This window comes from Neodiprion lecontei, chromosome 3, assembly GCF_021901455.1.
Source record: "Neodiprion lecontei isolate iyNeoLeco1 chromosome 3, iyNeoLeco1.1, whole genome shotgun sequence".
Lineage (NCBI taxonomy): Eukaryota > Metazoa > Arthropoda > Insecta > Hymenoptera > Diprionidae > Neodiprion > Neodiprion lecontei.
Genome location: NC_060262.1, coordinates 22,548,574 through 22,572,284, shown reverse-complemented (window position 1 = coordinate 22,572,284; position 23,711 = coordinate 22,548,574). Strand labels below are relative to the sequence as shown.

General features: G+C 38.5%; 3 protein-coding genes across 9 annotated transcripts; 2 read left to right on the top strand and 1 right to left on the bottom strand.

Moving 5' to 3' along the window:
- Nucleotides 1-4,020: 4,020 nt before the first annotated feature.
- LOC107218646 lies at nt 4,021-9,001 on the top strand. 2 transcript variants are annotated; one of them, XM_046733349.1, is made up of 4 exons: nt 4,022-4,150; nt 4,237-4,707; nt 7,864-8,054; nt 8,647-9,001. In XM_046733349.1, exons 2-4 carry the CDS (start codon nt 4,247-4,249, stop codon nt 8,670-8,672), a joined length of 678 nt encoding a protein of 225 aa, XP_046589305.1. In that variant the 5' UTR covers nt 4,022-4,150; nt 4,237-4,246; the 3' UTR covers nt 8,673-9,001. The 2 variants fall into 2 exon arrangements, with proteins under 2 accessions (XP_015512064.2, XP_046589305.1); XM_015656578.2 differs by lacking the exons at nt 7,864-8,054; nt 8,647-9,001 and having other exon boundaries at nt 4,021-4,150; nt 4,237-7,505.
- Nucleotides 9,002-12,815: 3,814 nt separating this feature from the next.
- LOC107220524 lies at nt 12,816-17,891 on the top strand. 5 transcript variants are annotated; one of them, XM_046733344.1, is made up of 5 exons: nt 12,817-12,971; nt 13,058-14,439; nt 15,869-15,939; nt 17,074-17,263; nt 17,856-17,891. In XM_046733344.1, exons 2-4 carry the CDS (start codon nt 13,068-13,070, stop codon nt 17,164-17,166), a joined length of 1,536 nt encoding a protein of 511 aa, XP_046589300.1. In that variant the 5' UTR covers nt 12,817-12,971; nt 13,058-13,067; the 3' UTR covers nt 17,167-17,263; nt 17,856-17,891. The 5 variants fall into 5 exon arrangements, 4 of the variants coding, with proteins under 4 accessions (XP_015514650.2, XP_046589300.1, XP_046589301.1 ...); XM_046733346.1 differs by having other exon boundaries at nt 12,822-12,971; nt 13,058-13,598; XM_046733345.1 differs by lacking the exon at nt 15,869-15,939 and having other exon boundaries at nt 12,818-12,971.
- Nucleotides 17,892-19,987: 2,096 nt separating this feature from the next.
- On the bottom strand, nt 19,988-22,841 carry LOC107218079. Of its 2 annotated transcripts, none has more exons than XM_046734369.1 (5): nt 22,225-22,841; nt 21,914-22,067; nt 21,652-21,813; nt 21,166-21,399; nt 19,988-21,069 (listed from the first exon to the last, which is right to left on the bottom strand). In XM_046734369.1, the coding sequence occupies exons 1-5, from the start codon at nt 22,456-22,458 to the stop codon at nt 20,405-20,407; spliced, it is 1,449 nt and encodes a 482-aa protein (XP_046590325.1). In that variant the 5' UTR covers nt 22,459-22,841; the 3' UTR covers nt 19,988-20,404. The 2 variants fall into 2 exon arrangements, with proteins under 2 accessions (XP_046590325.1, XP_015511314.2); XM_015655828.2 differs by having other exon boundaries at nt 21,166-21,390.
- Nucleotides 22,842-23,711: the final 870 nt, after the last annotated feature.

Sequence of the window (23,711 nt, the reverse complement as noted above, 5' to 3'; positions counted from 1 at the left end):
TGACGTGGTGAGCGATCTTGGGATGTATTTGTCGTGATGAGAAAAAAATAGTGAAGGATTATACCTTTAGTCGACTTTCTTTGCCAATGTCTTAAGAGCTCGAAATACATACCAGCGGGAACTTCTAAGGCTAGCCCCATCAAGGTGAGCTAAATTAACCCCTTCTTTATCCGAAAGTTGAAGTTCATATAAATCGTTGTATAACCTGTTTGAACTAAGAATTGGAATAAAACAGTTTCTTTCAATTTGCCAATTTTTGGAATCTAGACAAATTTTTTCCGGGCACCAACATAATAATCACGATGACGGTGCAAAAAAGTAAAGATGGGTGTTATAAAAAGCGCACGTCCCCAGTAATAACTTGGAGAAAATGTAAACGCGAAAGATGTTACAGCCCAAAATTCGACTGATTAGATACTGCGAGCAGTTGTGACGGATAAGCGTTGCCGTTTTTATCGTTCTACGCACATCGCACATCGCTCGATAATTTTTACCGAAGTTTTATCAACGCGAAGGACGTGTTACGTTGCATCAGAATGGTGATTTACCTAACGCTACTCGAAGATGCAAATTAGACGAACGTTAGCATAGTTTACTGTTGCTACTGTAGTGAAACGAGCCACGTGCGACTGGGAGCAAGAGAATCTCGCATTAGTTTATTTATTATGAATAATCAAGGGTCATCTCGACTACGAAGTGAAGTACTGCAGGTACTAGGATCAAAGTGGATGATTTTATTCTCATTTTCTTCACTGAATGATGATTTTTTCACTGCTTGCTCTCCTTAAAAATTCCAACGTAAGAAGAAAGAACATTGACGATTACTTTTATAAAAGTGTAACAAGGATGATTTCGGTCTATCAAAATACAATCCACTCGACGAAGGCGATATTACTATCAATTATTATTAAATATTTATGCAGAATTATTTGGAGTACAGAGGTTACTACTGTATACCTAGTAATATTTTTTAGTACTTCAAAAGCTGATTCCACGAATGCATCAGATTTCAAACTGTTGCTTCATAGTCGTCGAAGTCTCCATAGGAGCTTGTTTAGTGGATACATTAAGATTTTTATTACATTCGAATAAGCTTCATCAACAGCTCAAAATTTACACGGATGAATTTACTATTCCATTGAAATTATTCAGCTTAAATTTTTATGGCAATAATTTGCAATAATCACTTTATTATTGCGACAACAAATTTGAAGTAACGGCTCTTTTGGGTGCATATTGCCAGATTAAAGTTTCTTTGTTGAATGTATACTGAATTCGGGTACTCGAGCGAAGATAATTTTGCTGAGAGGTTAGTTTATCGAACTTATAATGATTAAGGTTATAAACTTCTTTCAAATATGATAAATTGTGTTCTGCAGTTCTTACTTCTTCTGAGTGAAACAATTTCTTCAAACTTTGGAAAACTACAGGACTTATTGTTGTGCTTGTGGATTGATTAAGAAATATTTGGAAAATTCGTGATTAAATACGAAGAATCTCTGATTCGGTTGCAGTACGATACCAAAACTTAAAATTGAGTAAACTTTTTTCAGTCAAACCGCAAGGACAATAATAAGTTCTATCGTTTCGTAAAATTTGAAGGGAGTTCGTTACTTCGGTAGAGAAAGAATAGTAAGATACGATTTGCCGTATTTGACGATGGTCCGGCATCCCCTTGAGTTGGCATATATTAATATTGAATCCCGATTAGCTGTCCAGAAATAATATAACCAACTGCCCGAGGATCGATACAAGAACCGAGTGAATTGGCACGCTTAAAAATAGACGGTCAAATTATCGGGAAAGAATGGCCTACGAAAACTAGTCTCGTGAATTTCCACCTTGACACGCAGTGTTCAATTCTTGGTGCAGTTATTCCGCTCCACCGTCGAGAAATGGATGTTGATTTGATCAAATCTTTTTCTACCTCACACGTTAGAAAGACACCGAAACTTGATGTTGCTGATCGAAAATCCATCGATCTCTGCTTACTGGAAAAAAACTAGGAATTTGACGTACGCAAATTTCGTCTGTTGGAAATAGACAGGGAAAAGTTGAGTAATTACGATGAACCACAGGGAAAAATGTACATACAAGGACGCAAAACCTTGCGTTTTTCAATCCAAATTTATATATATCAAAGATGCAACATTTCTGGAGTCTTTGCTCGTTATAGACGACCAACGTTACCCAAGTTTCGTGGAAAGATATAAGGAGTTCTGAGTTTATTAACGGAAAAGTCAGCGAATTTTATTTAGGGAAAATTATCGCGACTCTGCTCATGTCGCCACAAGCACAAGTCACAACGCGGTTATCTGCCGACATCACGCATACGAGTGTAAACAGGTGTGTATATCTACTTGATACTTGGTATGGTGGGTGGGTGGCATCAGGGTTGGGACAACAGTTACGCCGTAGAAACTCCGCGCCGATCGATAGGTACGTTACATGCATAAAGGCTTGAGAAGATGCTACAGTGAGTTTCTTTCGATTGAGTAAAATATCACTCTATTTGTCCGTTATCAACGCCTAAACAACAGCGATGTGGACGTGCCGCGATCGGCCCAATTCTGCATGCAGTGCCGAATTCAAATATGCCCAAAAAATTTATTTTACGCAACAACGATGCCAAGAAATATTGCAGGGATACATTTCACGGCCTCTTTCCTCGTATGTGGGACAAAAAATGTTTTGGATATTTTTGGTCGGCATTGCATGTAGAAATGCGCTGACTGCAGTATTTTTACTTCAGTACTGCGGCGGCTTCAATGATAGTGAAAAAAAGAGTCACTTCTTACTGGATTGGCAAAGACTGACTCAGAAACTTCGTAGGAACCCACGATAAGCGGTTTTCAACGGGATATTATGTGTTGTGTTTTGCCAGGGCAGCAGGAAAATCTTCGGAAGGACAAATTGGGGCTCAATCCGCAACAGCGCGAGACTCTTACTAACTGAAAAACCACCTCCTATTCTTGAAGAGCACCCCGTGAGATCGCGGTCACATATGGCAACAGCAGTCTACATAGACTTTGTCTAGGTCTCCAAACACTTCACATGATTCAAGCTAATGCGCTTGTCGTGCACAGCGTTGCTATGGCTAAGAACTTTTTCGTACCTCGTTTCCATCTTTTTCCTACAATGACCTTACGCGCAGTGTCAACTATCACGTTGATTCTATCGATCGTGGATCCGGCCCTCGGAACATCATACCGATTTTCGGAAAGGTTGCCAACTCTTGCGATTAATTCTTTCATTCTGTTGCAAATGATCCTTTATAATGGCTCTTCAGCCATATCCATCAGGCAGATACGTCGACAGGATAATGGTTCGTTTGGTGGCTCGTTGTCCTCCGAAAGGAGGACTAGCCGCTGCTACTTCCATTGCGTTGGAAAGGTTCTATCACGAAGACAGACGTTCTACACCTCGTTTCAAGGGCAAAGTTTGGTACGTACTCCGGACCTGTGACCTTTGAATTCCGGAAATGTTTCATATGGCCCACCTCACGGGTCATCGCGGACTTCGCTGCCAAGCTTCTTCCACCCACGGTGCTCACTGGCCCGGATAGCCATCTTCAGAGCACATCATGCCGTTGCATGCTGTTGTTCCAGAGCATTTTGGCCCGATCATCTTCGTGCTTGTTGCGCTAGCCTCCTGGTACGATGACACCTCCTCCGGATCCTATAGATCTCTTCATTCCACGAGTAAGCTGGTTGATGACGGCTTTTTCTTCGGACGCATAGTCATGGATTCGTCGCCAGCGTTGGCGACCATCGACATCACCTGGAACGACATACAATCGGGAGATCCGAACAGAACAATTTTGTTACTCCATCACAGCCATGAAATATTCGCGGGTAAAAGATTGGCCCACCTCACTGACAAGTGCGAAAACAATCAAAGCACCACCTGGCGGCAAAAAAGATATCCTCACAATAGTTGAATTCTGTTCAGTACAAACTATTACCTATCTAGTATATTTCTCTTATAGAGCTGCCACATGCTGAATTACCGGAGCAGCAACACTGTTCGCCAGTTAGTCCTTAAGCTATAGTGGTGTAAACTTGTTGACGAAAAGTCCCAGTGTGACCGGCGTGAGAGTAATTGTCCGGATTCCAAAGTTTTCTGTTTTTCGATCCAATAGCGCTTTGAGGTACGTAAATAAATAACTTGACTGTGTGATTTTATTGCTTGCCGAAATAAAATATGTAACAAGAATATTTTTCCAAAAAATACAAGATTCTGTAGAATGACGCAGAGAAATCTTGAAGAAATTCAGAGTCTTCTTCGAGGGCTACCACTCGGAACGAGTTACGAGATTTTATCGCAAGATGAACCGAATAACGAAGAAGCGTTTCATGAGGTCGATGATATCCAGGATGCAGACGAAGATACCGCACAAGGACCATCGCATAGTCAGTTGGTGATAAGAGGAAGAAATAATTACAGGTGGTACACGAATAATTCGGAAATACCAGTGCAACACGTGTCACAAATTTATTTTGCTAAACCGAATGGCGATGCGATGAATATCAAAACCCCACTCGAAGCATGGAGTTTACTTTTTCCAAACAACTTATTGGAAATAATCGTTCGGCATACAAATGAAGAAATCCGAAGAAGAGCCGAGTACCAGAATGAAGACCTTCATCGAGAGACAAATTTGGTGGAATTGAAAGCCTTGCTGGGATTATTATACTTCACCGGATTAGAAAAACAGAACGCCAGCTCTACCGAGGATTTGTGGACGCCACTATCTCGATATAATATGTACGAAGCTGCAATGGACAGACACCGATTTTATTTTTTGTTAGCATGTCTTACTTTCGACGATAAGGCAACCAGAATTGAACGACAAAGAGCGCAACAATTAGCACCTATAAAAGAAATTTGGGATCTATTTATTTGGAATTGCATGCGAAACTATTTTCCATCTAGTTATTGCACGATCGACCAGCACTTTTTAAAGTTCGAAGGACGATTTTGTTCGAAAGTCTTCATTCCTAATAAACCAAAAAAGTCTGGTATAAAAATCGTATGCATGAACGATGTACAAACTTCGTATTTAATAAACGCAGAGCCCTACGCAGGACGGATTCGAACTCTCCCAGGTGAATCTGTGACGAGCTATTACGTGCGAAAATTGTCAGAATCAATTCATCACACGGGGCGAAATATCACATGCGATAATTGGTTTATGTCTGTCGATCTTGTTCGAAAAATGAAAACTCAATACAACCTGAGCATGGTTGGCACTCTGCGAAAAAATACGTGGGATATACCATCATCGTTCACGCGGAACGCGACTCCTGGTACTGTTCGCTTCGGTTACAACGAAGGAAATACCTTAGTTTCGTATTGTCCGGAAAGTAAAAAAGTCCTTATATTATTATCAAGTTTGCACAAAACCGGACGAGTGAAAAATGATACCGGATCACCAGAAATTTTAGACTTTTACAACCGCACGAAAAAAGTCAGCGATAGATTCGATCAGATGTGCCAGACTTGCAATTGTGCTCGACATACTTCAAGGTGGCCGCTAAGAATATTTTTTGGTATGTTGGATTACGCTGGAGTCAATTCCCTCGTATTGTACAATTTACAATCGTCGGATATAGAAACAAGTCAAACAAACTTCAACAAGGCATTGACTGACGCACTAATACAACCACATATTCGAGCTCGCCTTAAATAGTCGATACAGCTCCCTGCTCCACGTCTGATAATTCAAGAAATACCGAAAGTTAACACAGAACTACACAGAATGAAAAAAAGAACACTAGGCGCAATCGGTACGGATGTAAGAAGAACAACTTATTGTTGTGTGCGGTGTAAAAAGCCTAGTTGCGAAGCCCATCGACTTACTGTTTGCGAATCATGTAACGGAGCCATATAATTGTTTGTTTTGTACAATTAGTATTTGTTTTCAGTCATAATTTCTTGTTTATACATAAATAATAGTATTATTTGCTGTAAAAATTACCGTCGATTTATTTTTAATCAAAGTTCTCGACCGTTCTCTCTTTGAAATTGCGCATTTCCAAGTGAACCAATAATCACACTTGCTTGGGCAGGAACCATCAGAGCCCGGTCTCTTTTGATCATAAATATAAGGTCTCCATGGCCAGGATCCATGGTTATATGTTTCTCGTGTACATCGAATCTATTTCTTTACTTTACTATTCTCTTCGTTGAACAAGGCCTTGACAGCAATTTATTGTTGCACCGACATCAAATTTTTGCAACAGTCCCACTGTCGAAGGGTTTAAAGTTATTCGGCTGTATACACTGATGCGTTTGGATTTATGCTTTTCTTTGCAATTTCATTTGTTTGGGGCACATAGCAGGCAGCATCTACGTACGGTTGATCGTTTTCCTTGCTGCCATCAGTGTATGTAGCTGTTGCTTCGTTTTTTTATATGAGTTGATCAACTGCATGATTTGGATTTTGACTAGTTTTGATTTGTCTACCTACATCAGTATCTATTGGTACAGAGGTAGTGATGATATCATATTCCTGTTCGTAGAATGTTGGATTATTATCGATGTGCATAGTACATTCAGTCAAGTCCTTAACATACTGAACACATTCGGCAAGTAGTCTTTTTCTTTTTCGTTTTGTTGGCCTGATATCGTATGTAAAGTAAGAGCAGAGAATTGATTTCTTATTGGACAGATCGTTGGTTATGTATCGTTTTGCTAGAAGTTTTGCTGGATCATCCAGTAGAGTAAGCTTTCATTCAGCCAAAAGAATGTGGGTGTTGATCTTCTGTAGGCGAGGGCTGGTCTAATAGCTTGATGTTGTATTCTTTCTAATGAAGAAATGAAAATCAAGATTGTGAACTATAGCGTATGAAAAAGCGAATGAACGACAGTCAGTATCAGAATGCGAGCGTGCTGGACGCTTCGAACAAAGGGGTAAATGAAATCTGGTGAGCGCGCCACTCAAAACTGGTGGATTCTTTCGCGAACTTGCGAACTCTTTTGCGATCAGAACACTCAAGCTTCTATTCGTTTGGACTGTCAAGGTACAAATGCTGCACTGCGACAAAATACATCCGACCGTACTACACAAGCCAATTGAAAATAGTAGTTTTTATATCGAAACTGTACACACCACCGGCTTGTAACTTCGTGAGACGACCTCCGTTACATATCCGACCATAATAAGTGACTAGGTGATACTAAAAAATTAGATTAAAACTCGGTCACAATAAACATCTTGCCATGAAAATGTTAAAATAATACATGGGGAATTTAATAAAGTCAAAATCTATATTTTGTCTATAAGCGAAATTACTTAAAATACGAACTGGAGTCACTGTACAACTATACAAATGAATTAATGTATGAAACAAGGAGTTGATTGAATCAGAACAAAGATACGAAAAAAAAACTCAAGTTTTAACAAAACGGTATTGAAATCATTTTCTAATAAACCAGTATCTAGTTGATGACGTGGGGAGTAAGAATGAATCATTCACATCAGACTATAAAGAACTAAAAACAAATACTTCGTAGCAAAGAAACATTTAGTTGTATTACTAACCGAACGTATGTATCTAATTCATTCTAATAACACTTGTACAATGCATCAGAATAAATATGTATATATAGTAGCTGTTTCCAACTGCGAATCAAGCAGCAATCTAATCTAGGAAGCTTGTTGGCAAAAAATTTGACAATGAAGTTACAAGGAGAACTGGGCGAATATTATGATAAACCAAAGCTAGGAGCCAGTGTTGTCAAGTTCAATGTCGCTCGTGTGGATTATACGAAAATTATCCTCCTTTTTTTCTTACCGGCCCCAGTGACAGGTACGTACTTAAGTCAACGGTCTTGACAGTTTCTCATTTCTTATTGTCAGCGGAAGAGAATATGGCAGACCTCAGAACACACTGTAAAAAAAATTGGAAGAGTCGAGATTCGTAAATTCTCTTGCGAAGAAGGAAATACAGGAAAACAAAGGGGTTCGGACGTATACGACGTTAATGGAAAAATCATCGGAGCAAGTTCTCCAGCTGCATCCAACATCGGGCGTATGGGAAAAGGACAAGGTAATACTTTGGTAGATTTTTCTATTCGGTAATATTTTCTCTTTCGTTAGCTAACTCGTATTTGTTTCTAAACTATCAACCTCTGTACAAAGTCTCACTTGAGTAGAAAAGTATCAACCTCTCGCAGCTACACGGAGAGAAAAATCTGAGAAAAATCACCCTACTGTCTATAATCGTGATGTAAAAGACACCTAATGCATTTTTTATTGATGCATGTTACAAAAATTATAGGTTTTTATGAAAATAATTACCACCTTGCTTAGAAACTATGTATTTCGGCAGCACAACATTTAAAATGTGACGACGCATTTTTCTGATGCAGCACCGTAAAAACTGCATTAGGTGTCTTTTACATCACCATTATAGACAGCAGGGTAATTTTTCTCAGATTTTTCTATCCGTGTATCCTGTTGGTTGAACCGTGTCAACGAAACAAATAGCGTGATTCTACAAGTCTACAAGCATTGCGAATATTTTTTTCATGATAGTCAGCAGACAAAAATATTCATTTCAGCACTTGAAAACAGTTTTTTACGCTGTTGTAGTCACGTTGGAAGGATTTTACCATTAAAAAATTTATATTTTTTAACAGATCAACCGAAAGATAAAATTGTCTAAGAGGACAAAGGAATGAAATTGTCAAGATGGAGGGCACTCAGAGACTTACAAAAAAAAAAAACCAAAAAAAATCAAAAAGGAACGAAACGGCCAGTATTTCGTGTTTGAGTTTATCACCATAAACTAAATTCTCCTGTCTTGCTACATCAATATCTGCAACTAATGCTGTTATTTCTTTAAGCAGTGAAAACTCCAAGACTCTTGTGATTAGTCTCCCTCTTTAGAACGACGAAACGACAAGTGCATGTCTCTTCGTCCTACAAGCTTTCAATGCCAATTACCTTTTGGCAGTGGCTCTAGTTATTCTGGGTTATATTGATGATTTGACAACCTCTTTTTCTTTTTAATTTGGTTCAAGATTGGAATAAAACAGTTTCTTTCAATTTGCCAATTTTTGGAATCTAGACAAATTTTTTCCGGGCACCAACATAATAATCACGATTACGGCGCAAAAAAGTAAAGATGCGTGTTATAAAAAGCGCACGTCCCCAGTAATAACTTGGGAGAAAATGTAAACGCGAAAGATGTTACAGCCCAAAATTCGACTGATTAGATACTGCGAGCAGTTGTGACGGATAAGCGTTGCCGTTTTTATCGTTCTACGCACATCGCACATCGCTCGATAATTTTTACCGAAGTTTTATCAACGCGAAGGACGTGTTACGTTGCATCAGAATGGTGATTTACCTAACGCTACTCGAAGATGCAAATTAGACGAACGTTAGCATAGTTTACTGTTGCTACTGTAGTGAAACGAGCCACGTGCGACTGGGAGCAAGAGAATCTCGCATTAGTTTATTTATTATGACTAATCAAGGGTCATCTCGACTACGAAGTGAAGTACTGCAGGTACTAGGATCAAAGTGGATGATTTTATTCTCATTTTCTTCACTGAATGATGATTTTTTCACTGCTTGCTCTCCTTAAAAATTCCAACGTAAGAAGAAAGAACATTGACGATTACTTTTATAAAAGTGTAACAAGGATGATTTCGGTCTATCAAAATACAATCCACTCGACGAAGGCGATATTACTATCAATTATTATTAAATATTTATGCAGAATTATTTGGAGTACAGAGGTTACTACTGTATACCTAGTAATATTTTTTAGTACTTCAAAAGCTGATTCCACGAATGCATCAGATTTCAAACTGTTGCTTCATAGTCGTCGAAGTCTCCATAGGAGCTTGTTTAGTGGATACATTAAGATTTTTATTACATTCGAATAAGCTTCATCAACAGCTCAAAATTTGCACGGACGAATTTACTATTCCATTGAAATTATTCAACTTAAATTTTTATGGCAATAATTTGCAATAATCACTTTATTATTGCGACAACAAATTTGAAGTAACGACTCTTTTGGGTGCATATTGCCAGATTAAAGTTTCTTTGTTGAATGTATACTGAATTCGGGTACTCGAGCGAAGATAATTTTGCTGAGAGGTTAGTTTATCGAATTTATAATGATTAAGGTTATAAACTTCTTTCAAATACGATAAATTGTGTTCTGCAGTTCTTACTTCTTCTGAGTGAAACAATTTCTTCAAACTTTGGAAACTACAGGGCTTATTATTGTGCTTGTGGATTGACTAAGAAATGTTTGGAAAATTCGTGATTAAATACGAAGAATCTCTGATTCGGTTGCAGTACGATACCAAAACTTAAAATTGAGTAAACTTTTTTCAGTCAAACCGCAAGGACAATAATAAGTTCTATCGTTTCGTAAAATTTGAAGGGAGTTCGTTACTTCGGTAGAGAAAGAATAGTAAGATACGATTTGCCGTATTTGACGATGGTCCGGCATCCCCTTGAGTGGCCATATATTAATATTGAACCCCGATTAGCTGTCCAGAAATAATATAACCAACTGCCTGAGGATCGATACAAGAACCGAGTGAATTGCCACGCTTAAAAATAGACGGTCAAATTATCGGGAAAGAATGGCCTACGAAAACTAGTCTCGTGAATTTCCACCTTGACACGCAGTGTTCAATTCTTGGTGCAGTTATTCCGCTCCACCGTCGAGAAATGGATGTTGATTTGATCAAATCTTTTTCTACCTCACACGTTAGAAAGACACCGAAACTTGATGTTGCTGATCGAAAATCCATCGATCTCTGCTTACTGGAAAAAAACTAGGAATTTGACGTACGCAAATTTCGTCTGTTGGAAATAGACAGGGAAAAGTTGAGTAATTACGATGAACCACAGGGAAAAATGTACATACAAGGACGCAAAACCTTGCGTTTTTCAATCCAAATTTATATATATCAAAGATGCAACATTTCTGGAGTCTTTGCTCGTTATAGACGACCAACGTTACCCAAGTTTCGTGGAAAGATATAAGGAGTTCTGAGTTTATTAACGGAAAAGTCAGCGAATTTTATTTAGGGAAAATTATCGCGACTCTGCTCATGTCGCCACAAGCACAAGTCACAACGCGGTTATCTGCCGACATCACGCATACGAGTGTAAACAGGTGTGTATATCTACTTGATACTTGGTATGGTGGGTGGGTGGCATCAGGGTTGGGACAACAGTTACGCCGTAGAAACTCCGCGCCGATCGATAGGTACGTTACATGCATAAAGGCTTGAGAAGATGCTACAGTGAGTTTCTTTCGATTGAGTAAAATATCACTCTATTTGTCCGTTATCAACGCCTAAACAACAGCGATGTGGACGTGCCGCGATCGGCCCAATTCTCCATGCAGTGCCGAATTCAAATATGCCCAAAAAATTTATTTTACGCAACAACGATGCCAAGAAATATTGCAGGGATACATTTCACGGCCTCTTTCCTCGTATGTGGGACAAAAAATGTTTTGGATATTTTTGGTCGGCATTGCATGTAGAAATGCGCTGACTGCAGTATTTTTACTTCAGTACTGCGGCGGCTTCAATGATAGTGAAAAAAAGAGTCACTTCTTACTGGATTGGCAAAGACTGACTCAGAAACTTCGTAGGAACCCACGATAAGCGGTTTTCAACGGGATATTATGTGTAGTGTTTTGCCAGGGCAGCAGGAAAATCTTCGGAAGGACAAATTGGGGCTCAATCCGCAACAGCGCGAGACTCTTACCGACTGAAAAACCACCTCCTATTCTTGAAGAGCACCCCGTGAGATCGCGGTCACATATGGCAACAGCAGTCTACATAGACTTTGTCTAGGTATCCAAACACTTCACATGATTCAAGCTAATGCGTTTGTCGTGCACAGCGTTGCTATGGCTTAGAACTTTTTCGCACCTCGTTTCCATCTTTTTCCTACAATGACCTTGCGCGCAGTGTCATCTATCACGTTGATTCTATCGATCGTGGATCCGGCCCTCGGAACATCATACCGATTTTCGGAAAGGTTGCCAACTCTTGCGATTAATTCTTTCATTCTGTTGCAAATGATCCTTTATAATAGCTTTTCAGCCATATCCATCAGGCAGATACGTCGACAGGATAATGGTTCGTTTGGTGGCTCGTTGTCCTCCGAAAGGAGGACTAGCCGCTGCTACTTCCATTGCGTTGGAAAGGTTCTATCACGAAGACAGACGTTCTACACCTCGTTTCAAGGGCAAAGTTTGGTACGTACTCCGGACCTGTGACCTTTGAATTCCGGAAACGTTTCATATGGCCCACCTCACGGATCATCGCGGACTTCGCTGCCAAGCTTCTTCCACCCACGGTGCTCACTGGCCCGGATAGCCATCTTCAGAGCACATCATGCCGTTGCATGCTGTTCTTCCAGAGCATTTTGGCCCGATCATCTTCGTGCTCGTTGCGCTAGCCTCCTGGTACGATGACACCTCCTCCGGATCTTATAGATCTCTTCATTCCACGAGTAAGCTGGTTGATGACGGGTTTTTCTTCGGACGCATAGTCATGGATTCGTCGCCAGCGTTGGCGACCATCGACATCACCTGGAACGACATACAATCGGGAGATCCGAACAGAACGATTTTGTTACTCCATCACAACCATGAAATATTCGCGGGTAAAAGATTGGCCCACCTCACTGACAAGTGCGAAAACAATGAAAGCACCACCTGGCGGCAAAAAAGATATCCTCACAATAGTTGAATTCTGTTCAGTACAAACTATTACCTATCTAGTACATTTCTCTTATAGAGCTGCCACATGCTCAATTACCGGAGCAACAACACTGTTCGCCAGTGAGTCCTTAAGCTATAGTGGTGTAAACTTGTTGACGAAAAGTCCCAGTGTGACCGGCGTGAGAGTAATTGTCCGGATTCCAAAGTTTTCTGTTTTTTGATCCAAGAGACTTCCAATAGCGCTTTGAGGTACGTAAATAAATAACTTGACTGTGTGATTTTATTGCTTGCCGGGATAAAATGTATAACAAGAATATTTTTCCAAAAAATACAAGATTCTGTAGAATGACGCAGAGAAGTCATGAAACAATTCGTAGTCTTCTTCGAGGGCTACCACTCGGAACGAGTTACGAGATTCCATGGCAAGATGAACCGAATAACGAAGAAGCGTTTCATGAGGTCAATGATATCCAGGATGCAGACGAAGATACCGGGCTCGGCCACAAAGGCGAAATTCCAATGGATGTCGAATATGATTCATACGAAGAGCAGGCACAGCACGCGCAAGGACCATTGCATGGTCAGTTTGCGATAGAAGGAAAAAATAATTACAAGTGGTACGCGAATAATTCGGAAATACCAGTGCTACAGGTGTCAGAAATTTCTTTTGCTAAACCGAATGGCGATGCGAAGAATATCAGAACACCACTCGAAGCATGGAGTTTACTTTTTTCAAACGACTTATTGGATATAATCGTTCGGCATACAAATGAAGAAATCCGAAGAAGAGCCGAGTACAAGATTGAAGACCTTTATCGAGAGACAAATTTGGTGGAATTAAAAGCCTTGCTGGGATTATTATACTTCACCGGATTGGTAAGACAGAACCCCCCCTCCGAGGATTTGTGGAAACCACTATTTGGAATCGTTTCGTTCGCATCTGCAATCAAAAAACGTCGATTTTATTATTTGTTAGCATGTCTTACTTTCGACGATGAGGCAACCAGAGTCGAACGACGAAAAGCGCACGAATTAGCGCCTATAAACGAAATTTGGGATCTATTTATTTTGAATTGCACACGAAACTATTTTCCATCTAATTGCTGCACGATTGACAAGCAGTTTCTAAAATTCCACGGACAATTTTGTTCGAAAGTCTACGTTCCTGATAAACCAAACAAGTGTGGTATAAAAATCGTATGCATGAACGATGTACAAACTTCGTATTTAATAAGCGCGGAGCCCTACGCAGGACGGGTTCCAACTCTCGCAGGTGAATCTGTGCCGAACTATTACGTGCGAAAATTATCAGAATCAATTCATCATACGGGGCGAAATATCACATGCGATAATTGGTTCATGTCCGTCGATCTTGTTCGAGAAATGAAAATTCACTACAACCTGAGCATGGTTGGCACTCTACGAAAAAGTATGTGCGAAATACCACCATCGTTCACGCAAAACGCGACTCCTGGTACTGTTCGCTTCGGTTTCGCCGAAGGAAATACCTTAGTTTCATATTGCCCGGGTAGTAAAAAAGTCCTTATATTATTATCAAGTTTTCACAAAACCGGACTAGTGAACGTTGTTACCGGATCACCAGAAATTCTAGATTTTTACACCCGCACGAAAGAAGCCACCTATAGATTCGATCAGATGTGCCAGGCTTACACCACTGTTCGCCATACTTCAAGGTGGCCGCTAAGAATATTTTTTGGTATGTTGGATCACGCTGGAGTCAATTCCCTCGTATTGTACAATTTACAAGCGAATATGATAACAAGTCGAATAAACTTCATCAAGGAATTGACTTACGCTCTAATACAACCACAACTTCAAGCTCGCACTGAATCGTTGGTACAGCAACCTGCTCTACCTTTGACGTTTCAAAATATACGGAAAGTTCAACAACAAAGACGCAAAACGCATAAAACAGCACGATGCGCATTCTGTACGGATGTAAGATTAACAGCTGTTCGTTGTGTGCGGTGTGAAAGGCCTAGTTGCGAAGCCCATCGAATTACTGTTTGCAAATCATGTAACGAAGCCATATAATTGTTTATTTTGTACATTTAGTATTTGTTTTCAGTCATAATTTCTTGTTTATACATAAATAATAGTATTATTTGCTGTAAAAATTACCGTCGATTTATTTTTAATCAAAGTTCTCGACCGTTCTCTCTTTGAAATTGCGCATTTCCAAGTGAAACAATAATCACACTTGTTTTCGGCAGGAACCATCAAAGCCCGGTCTCTCTTGATCATAAATATAGGGTCTCCATGGCCAGGATCCATGGTTATATGTTTCTCGTATACATCGAATCTATTTTTTCACTTTACTATTCTTTCCGTTTAACAAGGCCTTGACAGCAATTTATTGTTGCACCGACATCAAATTTTTGCAACAGTCCCACTGTCGAAGGGTTTAAAGTTATTTGGCTGTATACACTGATGCGTTTGGATTTATGCTTTTCTTTGCAATTTCATTTGTTTGGGGCAAATAGCAGGCAGCATCTACGTACGGTTGATCGTTTTCCTTGCTGCCATCAGTGTATGTAGCTGTTGCTTCGTTTTTTTATATGAGTTGATCAACTGCATGATTTGGATTTTGACTAGTTTTGTACGCACTGGAGTCACTGTACAACTATGAAATGAACAAGGAGTTGATTGAATCAGAACAAAGATACGAAATAAAAAAACGAATTTCAACAAAACGGTATTGAAATCATTTTCTAATAAACCAGTATCTAGTTGATGACTTGGAGAGTAATAATGAATCATTCACATCAGACTATAAAGAACTAAAAACAAATATTTCGTAGCAAAGAAACATTTAGTTGCGTTACTAACCGAACGTATGTATCTCATTCATTCTAATTACACTTGTTCAATGCATCAGAATATATATATATATATTGATTCGATTCGCAGTTGGAAACAGCTACTATATATATGTAGTATATATCTTGAGACATCAAAATATCTCAAGAAATACGAATTGTACAAAGAAACGTACGAGACTAAAACTGTTTGATTTTGATGGGGAAAACTAACCCCGTAAAATTTAACCCTCCACCCCAACCCCTGAGGGCGTGAGGGGTAGTAACTTTGAAATCTTAAATGGATACCACTATTTTTTATTGCAGATTCAAATTGTCCATGGGAAAATACACAAGTTTTATTCGACATTTTTTTTCGATCGGATACAGATGGCGCTGTAATTATTGAAAATCAAATTTTTCATGAAGTAGTACGTGTACGTGTAAGGGTGAATATCAGTGTGACAGGCTGAAAAATTAGGTATTTTTTGAGAATTTTTTTTGAGAAAACGGCTCGATCGAATTATTTGGGATTTTGTGTATTTATCATTGAAGCATTGAAGTATACAGGGAAATTTTTTTTTTATTTTTAGTACATTTTATAAAGCAGAGGAGCGGTCGCAAAATGGCGTCTCAAAAAAAAACTTCCCGACAGTTGACTACATGAGTGCCATAGCAAGCATCTGAACTCAAAAGTTCAAAAAGATTATGAAATTATGATGGTATAGATATCGCAGCATCGTGGGAAATTTGAAAATTTTGATTGAAAAAAAATGGCGGCCATTTAAAAAAAAAACCGAATTTTGCACAAAAAATTAGCAGTAAATTATGAATAAAAAAAAAAATTAAACAATTTAAAAAAAAACTCTACGATGCGACGATAGCGATAAGTTTTCTGAAGAGAATCCTTTTTGAACGAAGTCAATTGGACAAAATTTGACAGAGTTATGCTGTCAACCAGGTCAAAAAACATGGTTTCGAGAAAAACGCGTTTAAAGTTTCGAAAGGATAAAATTGAATGATGTAACTTAAATGTTGATAAAAAACAAGCGTCGACGCTTGGTGCCAATTTCGAATACTTCTAAGCCGAAAGTTGTTTTCAAAATTTGTAGGCATATTCTTAAAGGTCAAAACTATCTATTTAAGCAAGAAAAAAAAATCGATTTTTTTTTTCACACTGATATTCCCCCTTAAACGGTTCCAAGAGTACGATTTGGAAACTATCGGGTTGCTTGTTTTTGAGTGATCTTTCACATCAAGTACTATACATATGTATATATAGTAGCTGTTTCCAACTGCGAATCAAACAGAAATGAAATCTACGAAGCTTGTTGGCAATAAATTTGACAATAAAGTTACAAGGAGAACTGGGCGAATATTATGATAAACCAAAGCTAGGAGCCAGTGTTGTCAAGTTCAATGTCGCTCGTGTGGATTATACGAAAACTATCCTCCTTTTTTTCTTACCGGCCCCAGTGACAGGTACGTACTTAAGTCAACGGTCTTGACAGTTTCTCATTTCTTATTGTCAGCGGAAGAGAACATGGCAGACCTCAGAACACACTGTAAAAAAAATTGGAAGAGTCGAGATTCGTAAATTTTCTCGCGAAGAAGGAAATACATGAAAACAAAGGGTTTCGGACGTATACGACGTTAATGGAAAAATCATCGGAGCAAGTTCTCCAGCTGCATCCAACATCGGGCGTATGGGAAAAGGACAAGGTAATACTTTGGTAGATTTTTCTATTCGGTAATATTTTCTCTTTCGTTAGCTAACTCGTATTTGTTTCTAAACTATCAACCTCTGTACAAAGTCTCACTTGAGTAGAAAAGTATCAACCTCTCGCAGCTACACGGAGAGAAAAATCTGAGAAAAATTACCCTACTGTCTATAATCGTGATGTAAAAGACACCTAATGCATTTTTTATTGATGCATGTTACAAAAATTATAGGTTTTTATGAAAATAATTATCACCTTGCTTAGAAACTATGTATTTCGGCAGCACAACATTTAAAATGTGACGACGCATTTTTCTGATGCAGCACCGTAAAAACTGCATTAGGTGTCTTTTACATCACGATTATAGACAGCAGGGTAATTTTTCTCGGATTTTTCTATCCGTGTATCCTGTTGGTTGAACCGTGTCAACGAAACAAATAGCGTGATTCTACAAGTCTACAAGCATTGCGAATACTTTTTTCATGATAGTCAGCAGACAAAAATATTCATTTCAGCACTTGAAAACAGTTTTTTACGCTGTTGTAGTCACGTTGGAAGGATTTTACCATTAACAAATTTATATTTTTTAACAGATCAACCGAAAGATAAAATTATCTAAGAGGACAAAGGACTGAAATTGTCAAGATGGAGGGCACTCAGAGATTTACAAAAAAAAAAACAAAAAAAAATCAAAAAGGAACGAAACGGCCAGTATTTCGTGTTGGAGTTTATCACCATAAACTAAATTCTCCTGTTTTGCTACGTCAATATCTGCAACTAATGCTGTTACTTCTTTAAGCAGTGAAAACTCCAAGACTCTTGTGATTAGTCTCCCTCTTTAGAACGACGAAACGACAAGTGCATGTCTCTTCGTACAAGCTTTCAATGCCAATTACCTTTTGGCAGTGGCTCTAGTTATTCTGGGTTATATTGATGATTTGACAACCTGGCAACCTGTGACGACTTGCGAGCTTTCTGACATATGATGTACACATACAAGTCGAAGACTCGGACTTCAGGTCTGGACAATTTAACGAACTGCAAGAAAGAAATGGGCTAAAAAAGAGATGAAAAAAAATTAAGACAAAGAAAATACGTACTTAAATGCTTACTGCATAGACAAGTAGACTTTTTTCACATTAATTTGGTTCAAGTTTTACACATTTTAATTTACAATTGAACTGTTTAGCTAACCGATCGAACTGTGCAAATATATTTGAATTTTTGAAGTTCATTCGACTTTCAACGGCACAATAATGCATCTCATTTATACTTTGTTCAATTCCTCTGTGAAAGGTTTATGTCATAAACAAATTGATTGTAATTTTATGACTTTGCTGTAAAAAAATGTTCATCAATAAATCGTGCAATACGAATAATATCATACATTGTTTTCTTTAAAAGTGTCGAATGAAATGTGTTGGTAGAAAAAAAAAAAAAGAAAAAAGCTTCCTCTACCATTTTCACCTCGCAATGTGTTTATTACTTGCTAGAAAATTGAGGCAGCAGCATGAACGTATGGGAGCATCAATTGGATTAGTAGTATTCCTATATCGCACTCTCATCGTGGCAACACAAGCCAGAATAATGATATCATGTATAAATGCTGCGGATCTCAACAAGTACAAATATCGTGGTTCACTTACATTTAGTTCATCCGTTACTACATTACGGCAGTTTCATTGCCGCATACTTACAAAAAGTAATGAAATCTAGGTAAAAACATCTGAAATATAAAACAATGAAGTTATCAAAGCTACATCGCAATAAAAATGCAAGAACAAATTAAGTATTTCCAGTCTTTGTCGTGAAATCAGGAAAGATCCTCAAGCATTATGATCTCTCGGCAAGTAAGTATAAGTTACGAACCTCTGTGTTCAAAGCTCGAAAATTTGGATATCTCACAAACGACTTTTCAGAATTATTACTGATTCTTTAATTGTGTCGATCAATATGGTCGTTACCAAAAATCGCAACTAATTTAGGTCAATTGGAAAAAAGTTTAGAGAAAAAATGAGTGCCTTGAAGTCAAAGCAATCATGTAAAAAATCGTAATTCAAATGACAGGTCATGGGTCAGACCAGGTCGATCTAACACGAAATGCTCCATATACATCATGCTGCAAGTCTCACTACGTCCCTCTCTCTTCCCAGCTCGGGGCTAGATTTTCGGCGTCGATGGTTCCTCCATGTCTATTTGCTCTGAGGTACTACTAATTGAAAACCAGATTAACATAAACGTCACAAGATCTTTTAAAAGAACTTAACGCAACTATGTTACGTGAACATACTAAGCTATTGCATGCCTTACATACTGATCTATTCAAAGAACTCATTTATATTACCGTATTGTTCCGAATATAAATCCCCCAGTCTTTAGTCTGCATTTCAGGACTTTTTTTAGGTACTGAATATAAACCGACTTGTATTTTTTTAAACAGGTAGATTTATCAATGGAACTTGGGTAAATTATTAAAATATCGCAGCGTGAATTCAACTGGTCTAATTTGACGATTGAAATATTCATAAAAAACAATTTTAGTGTGTAAAGTGAATTTCCAAAAAAATCCTGAATATAAGTCAAGCCCGCGTCAAGGACGATTTTAGGGAGTCATGTTGGCAACGAAAAACCTCGACTTATATTCGGAAGAATACGGTGTTGTCTCTCGAATTTAACATATAATGTTAAGGTAGTACAAAACTGTATTTTGACCGTACAAGCCAAGTCTATCCTCTCATACATTTTATTGAACAATGAATGGGACGTTACAATTCTTTTTACAACACAACAGCGAGGTCAAAAAATATAAAATCACTAAATTTATTACTAAACCAGAGTAAGCAAAGTCCTTGGAGCAGACGGGTATCGCTTTTCTCAGACACATGTCGCCAGATAACAAGATTACGTGTCATTACTTATGTTTTCAAAGAGAAAGATTGTTCTCTACTAACTAGTGTTTCTTTAGTATGATTGGTTTTGAAGCCGCATTTTTATTTTACCAATGACAAATAGCCCCGTGGTGTAGGGGTGCATAGCAATGGAATAATCTCCGTAAACTCTCCGTAAACTGCAATCGTAATACCCGGAAACGCGAATGTTCACCGTAATTAAAAGCACAATTCGTATGGCTGAACATCTTTGGTTATTTAACCCTTCTTCCGCTATCGGCATTATTTTTCTCAGAATTGATCTCGGTGCGTTTTAATGCATTCTTCAATAGCAAAATTCGATAATGTGCACGATTATTTTCTTGTCTTAGCCTATAAATTGTCTTCTTCAAGACCATCAATTTTTTTAGATCATTGGAATTCGAAGTGCGGTAAATTTTCTTCATTTCAGCACGCTTTTCAAGTCTTGCCTTTTTTTGGAGGAGTGTTTTTTTCAGTCGGACACAGTATTCGCAACGGTTTTTTTTTGTCAGTAGCTCGCAGTGAATGCTATGCCAGTCTCCGCGGTTATTGCGATAAGCAGTTCCTTCCTGAAAGAGGCTCTCGACAATTGGTCCAGTTCCTTTGCATACACGCGTACATTGAAATTTAAACAAGATCGCAGGTAGCAATGTGATATCTTCGGTGTTTCTAAGCGCTTGCAATTCGTGAAATTCTACAGCCTTCCCCTGTACCTGATAAGAGATTGTACCATCAGCGTGGATAATGACACTCTTTTCTATAACGGGACTACGTATGTCATTATTGAACATGAGTCGTATGTCTGTAAATATCCAGAAACGTTCAGTTCCTCTACACGATTCAGTTACACACCACATCGGCGGTAGTTTGACCAATAGATCGTTGTTTATCCATAGAGCTGCAATGGAAACAATCAGGTGGTTTTCTGGTAAAATGTATATTTTTGTTTTTTATCCATTTGCTTCACGGTATTTTGACTAAAAATAATACTTACATGTACTAGTGATTGCTTTCAGAAACCCACTGGTACTCAAGTTCATCGAATTATGTGTCTGCTGAGAAATTACGGTTTTTCTGAATGGTAAAGTAGGAGAATCTTGGCAGCTTTTGGGTTTTGTCGGAAGATGCCAACATATTTGTTGATTGTCGATTGAACTTTTCGTGACCTCTTTGTTTGTATCCACTGCTTGACAATTGGACCCAAGCAGTTTGTTCCTGCCTATTACAACTTATAAGATAAATGATTAAGAAAATACATCTTATATTGGTTATGTTTGAACAAGGCCAAACGACCAAAGCTTGTGTACACATCTTATAAATGACTCACTAATGTTATCTTGAGTTTCGTACATATACATTTTCGTTGACATATTCAAACTATAATCAAACGTCTCATTTATTCTATTGGAATATGGAACAAATGTTACTTTTAAATTCAATTCAATTTAACTCATTGCCAATATGCAAGGATGTTGTGTACCTGGTATTTTGATTTGATTTAAAACCATCGATGTTTCCTTATGAATCGACTCGGATTGAATGCATGGCACATCTCGGTCCAACTGTGGCAATATTTGACGAACGAGTCGAGGCTTCTGTTCTATTTCATGTACAGGTGATGAATCTTCGATGTGATTATTTTCTAATGAAAGAAATTCTGGTATTATTTAGTACTTAGACATTAGTCGTACAGGTCAATGTCTTATATATTATAAGTAATACCTATTTTTGAGCATATGTACCTTCGATTTTGGGCGCACTATTACTGTGATTATCAACACACATCCTGTCAACTGAGGAGATTTTCTTGGTCTTTACTAAAGCATTAGCATTTGATTCATCTTTGAATATAGTGGGAAGAGCTGATTCTGCTAATCGTGGTCGCTGATACGGTGACTAAAATTTGAAAATTAGTCATATCAAGCAGTTCACTAAATACGAATACAAAATAATAAAAGTTGCATCGACTCGTAGTACTGGTTTCACAACTTCAACTGCGTTGGACTGTACGAGAGCAAAAAAATTCATCAACAGTGGAATTATTTCAAATTACCTCTGCTACGATATTCCCCTGAGAGTCGTGCTTAATCCATTTCCTGATTATGCATTCTTTGCTAAAGTGTTTCTCACAAACGTACTGGTTTGCTTTGAGGAAAACTATGCCAGGGATCTTAGCTTCCCACTGTTTGCGTAGTCGTCGATTCTGCGGTACTCTGAATACTGAGCACTTTACTTTGTGAGTTCTCTGACCAGTCTTACACTTCGGAACAATGCAGGCTTTCGGCATGTTTGTTTTATATTACTGTAAACGAAGCAAGCCAGCCGCTGATGGATACATGAACTTAGGTTACGGACATTTGTTTTCGAAACAACACCCCTAAATGCCGCCGCTCAATTTATATAGAACATCAACGATAATTTACACCCGTATTCATAGTCCTTCCTTGAGGAACAAGAGTTCCTTGTTCCTCATTTCACGTTTCATAGACCTTCCTCGACACAATAAGGAGCCTTATTGGCCTCCTTCTTTCAAGGCAGGTCTCGAGCTTCCTTGAGGAAACCTTCGGCACTGCGATTGGCTGTTTCGTTTCGTGGAGCTTGCGCTTGGCGTCTATGCACTTATGACCCGTATGACGCAGATCACAGCCAGTCTATAGGTTAACTTCTTTGAGGTTATACACTCTCATCACCGACGCAACTTGACAATGAGAGCTAAGCAGTTCAAGTTAGATTTAAATATAGCCGAGTGGCGCTTCGATCAGCAGTTTCACCACCATAAGCAATCACATATCCCTAAATATGTCTTCCTTCTGGAACGGAAAGCCAAGTTGTGACCATGAAACGAGGACGACTCTGAGATTCAAGGAAGCCTTGATCAAGGCGTCCTTTATCCTTGAGATAAGGAGGAACTATGAATACGGGTGTAGCCTTGCCAGGCCTACGATCGGATCCTTAATCACTTTCACCGACCATTTGGCTAGCATTGCGTTCGGACTCTTTACCTCTACACCCGTATTCATAGTCCTTCCTTGAGAAACAAGGATTCCTTGTTCATGGAACGTGAAATTTTCATACAACCCTGTATGGACGCCGTATACTTTTCAACTACGCAAATTCATTTGGGCCAAATTCGGCAAAGTAAATCTGACTCCATCGGATCGACAAAAATAATGTTTTCTAAATAGATGCACAATAAACATGCACCTGGTTTACTGTTAACAGAGCTAGAAACCTTTTCTTGATGCAAAGGGTGGGAGACATAGTCGAAGAAGTTCATCTAAGAATGAAGATATATAGCTGATCCTACATGTACCTTATGTAATTTCTGTATATATATTTAATACTTCACTCGCACCATTAACTGGAGATAATAATATATGTATATCTTCAGTCAACGCTAATATCTTCATTCCGAAAGAAGATGCAGCTGACATATAGAAATAATTTCTCAACTGACGTTAGATTTCCGTGGTTTTTTACACATTATTATAATATAAGAAGTTCAAGATAGAAATACTGGGGATGCTGTGCCGGATAGGC